The sequence below is a fragment of the Triticum aestivum genome, chromosome 4A, assembly GCF_018294505.1.
Source record: "Triticum aestivum cultivar Chinese Spring chromosome 4A, IWGSC CS RefSeq v2.1, whole genome shotgun sequence".
Classification (NCBI taxonomy): domain Eukaryota; kingdom Viridiplantae; phylum Streptophyta; class Magnoliopsida; order Poales; family Poaceae; genus Triticum; species Triticum aestivum.
The window spans coordinates 529,175,319-529,178,726 of NC_057803.1; the positions used below are offsets into that span (position 1 = coordinate 529,175,319).

Below are 3,408 nucleotides of genomic sequence, written 5' to 3' on the forward strand. Positions count from 1 at the left end.
TCCAGGCGCAAAGAAAAAGGATTCCACTCTGTCTAGCTTTCTCCGCTCTTTGGGTTCATCATTCCAAGGTCCCACGAGCGGCCTGGCTCAAGCTGCTATACTCGACTCCACGCTCACACACCACAGCTCACTCCGTACAAAAACTGAAAAACTGAACCGCAAAGGAGAATCCAGTAAGTGAGCAACTCGAGCACATCATGCATCGTTAACTAACCGAAGATTTCATACAGTTAAGAAAAAAATCCGAAGATTTCATAAGTATGGGACGAGGTGATGATATTATAAGTGCTACTCTCTCCGTCGCATAATTTTTGTAGTGGCTTTAGTTTAAATTTAAACTAAAACCACGACAAGAATTATGAAATTGAGGGAGTGCGTATTGCACAATAGTTAACACGAAAACATATGTGATTACTTCGTACATGTTATATAAATAATAAGTCACACATCCAACAAACCATCTATATACAATAACACAACAATATATGATGATCTTTTCTGCAATAGTGATAGTAGATATATATGTCCGTATTAATTGGTGTTTCAAGCAAGGTTACTTGCAAAAAAATTCTATAGGAATGGTAACAACTTCTCCGAATGTCATGTCTGGCGTTTGATCCATGAAGGGATGTGATTGCAACCACCACCGGCCATCCAATCAACGATTAGTTCGATAACACTAAACATTTGACGTTCTCTAAGAAATTCAGAAAAGGGGTAGCACATGGTGATACAAGTAGATTATAAAGTTTAAACATTACCCTTATAAATAATAATAGGATGAACAACATGGTGTCATAATAAAATAAAGGGAAATTGATGGTCTACGTCTCAGGTAAGGGTTTTTCAGCGAATGTCTAAGTTGCCATGCAAAAAATATAGTATAATTGACATGTTGTTTGTAATGGATTTGCAATGCTCTGAAGTGAAATTTGCCATCTTGTGCAAAGAAATGGCAGACGAATTACCACGCCATTGTGAGAAATTGCATTCGATGGTGATCCGATGGCTCTGAGGAAATTCGTTGGGAACCCCTAGAAATGTGGCGTTCACACGTTATTAAAATCCTACAATGAATATACATGCTAACAAACAGCTGTATTTCCATTTCAAAATCTTTACTGGATTCACAAATCCCAGCCTCACGATTACCACAAATCCAAATTTGGCAATGTTTAACCCCAATTAGCTGGCCAATTGATTGGCCAGGTCATGATCCTCACCCAGCAGCTAGCTGATACACACCACGCGGTGCAAACTTGCCCTACCCAACGCAAACCATGGTTGGTTATGGTTATATAAGAGAGGAAAGCTAGGTAGGCTGCGGAGCAGTAGGTCCCAACAATGGTGGTTTTCTGGGGTTTAGGACGGTCATACTCAAAATCCAAACCTACCAACCCCACACCTCTCCCTCTCTTCCACCTCTGAGTCTGACCTCTCTCTCCTCCCGCCGCTGTCCCAGCCCCACACCTCCTCCCACCCCACCCCACCGCCGCGCGCACGTGCGTCGCTCTCCTCCTCGGCTCCGGCCAACAGGCGCCGCCGTCCGACGCATGTAACTGTGCCTAGCTGTCGTCTCTTCTCATGGACCAGCAGGGGGCGGCGCCGTCCAGCAGCACCAGCACCAGCACCAACAGCAGCCGCAGCACGTCGGACCACCCCCACCACGCGTCGGCCGCCGCGCACCACCACCCCTTCTACTACGCTGCCGCGGCGGCTACAGGCGCCACGCCGCCGCCGCCGTTCATGGGCTCGCTTGCGATGGTGCCCGCGGCTACCCCGGCGGGAGCGCAGACGGCCAACCACAGCCAGTCGATAACGGTGGCCGAGCCGCCGTCAGAGAAGAAGGTGGCGAAGCGGCCGACCAAGGACCGGCACACCAAGGTGGATGGGCGCGGGCGGAGGATACGGATGCCGGCGCTGTGCGCGGCGCGGGTGTTCCAGCTCACGCGGGAGCTCGGCCACAAGACCGACGGCGAGACCGTCGAGTGGCTTCTGCAGCAGGCCGAGCCCGCTATCGTCGCCGCCACCGGCACCGGCACCGTCCCCGCCAACTTCTCCACGCTCGCCGCCTCCCTCCGCCCCGGCGCCTCCTCCCGTGCCGCGCCCTTCCAGCACCACCTCCAGCACCAGCCGCAGCACGACGTGGCTGCCATGCTCGGGTTCCATGGCCACCATCAGCACCAGCTCCTCCCCCCGCCGCCGCAGCAGCAGCACCACCACCAGCACCCGGAGGCGCCGCAAGATCCTGGAGCCGGGGAGTTCATGAGGAAGCGGTATAGGGAGGCGGACGACCTGTTCAAGGACACCGGACGCCATCAAGACCCGGAGGGCGGCGGCGAGCCCGCGCAGAAGCCCAGGCCGGCGCCGCCACCCACTGCTGTTTCGGGGGCAATGTGGGCCGTGGCGCCGAACAGCGGCGCAGGCGCAGGCGGCGGCGCCTTCTGGATGCAGCCGGCATGGGCCTTCGGCGCCGGGAACACGGTGCAGGCGCCGCTGCAGTTCATTTCAAGAAGCAGCTTCCCCGGCGGGATGGGCGACACGAATCTCGGCATGCTGGCGGGCCTCAACTCCTGCGGCCGCTCCACCGGCGGCGAGCAGCAGCAGCACCAGCACCAGCAGCAGCCGCAGCAGGAGGAGGAGGAAGGGCAGCCTCCCGAGATGGATCAGCACCGCCGAGGCAGCACCAGCGCCGGCGCGAACGGCCACGAGGCCGGCCACTCCGCCGCAAGCCCGCAGTAAGCAAGCAACGAGAGCCATCCGTTCGGGCAACCAATCATGCAAGCATCTGGCATGGTGATCAGGGAGAGTGTGTGGAGCACTTTAGCTAGCTGCTGCTGCACTAGTTAATTAATCAAATCAACCAATTGTTTAGTTTGTTCTTTTCTATTGGGATTATTCTAGCTTGCCGTTCATTAATCCATGGTTTGTGCTGATGGAGGTGATGATTAGCAGTGGGTCCCATTGAACCAGACACTATTTGTTTAAGGCAACAAGGCTGAGTTTTGCACATTTTATCGTATCAGTTTTCTAGTATTGCTGTATATCATGGGGAATCTATTTGTTCGATGCAAGTAATCCATGTTTAGAACAAGGTGATTTTCCATAGAATTCTTGCTAGGGCAAGAAATGCTTGGAAGACGCAGCACTTTAACAGAACTAGCTAATTGCCATGTGTTGCAACAGGAGCATATTCTAGTGATTCAATATCAATTTTGTCCTCAGTCGCAAAAAAAATATCAATTTTGTCTGACATATATACACCAACCATATTCTAGATTTTGGTAAGATTTAATTTTATTTAAGTATAGATAGGGAAAGGCAAGAAAAACATTGATTTAATTAAGGTTTGGTAAGATTTAATTTGATTGAGGTATGGGTAGGCGAAGTCAAGTAAAAATTTGATAT

At 51.7% G+C, this 3,408-nt stretch overlaps 1 protein-coding gene across 1 annotated transcript; it reads left to right on the forward strand.

Annotated features, from left to right (window-relative positions):
- Window positions 1-1,317: 1,317 nt before the first annotated feature.
- On the forward strand, window positions 1,318-3,012 carry LOC123086718 (transcription factor PCF3-like). The gene has a single exon (XM_044508488.1). The coding sequence runs from the start codon at window positions 1,585-1,587 to the stop codon at window positions 2,740-2,742; it is 1,158 nt and encodes a 385-aa protein (XP_044364423.1). The 5' UTR covers window positions 1,318-1,584; the 3' UTR covers window positions 2,743-3,012.
- Window positions 3,013-3,408: the final 396 nt, after the last annotated feature.

Excerpts from the sequence above, each read along its gene's own strand:
- LOC123086718 (XM_044508488.1), top strand. The coding sequence starts at position 1,585 with ATGGACCAGCAGGGGGCGGCGCCGTCCAGCAGCACCAGCACCAGCACC.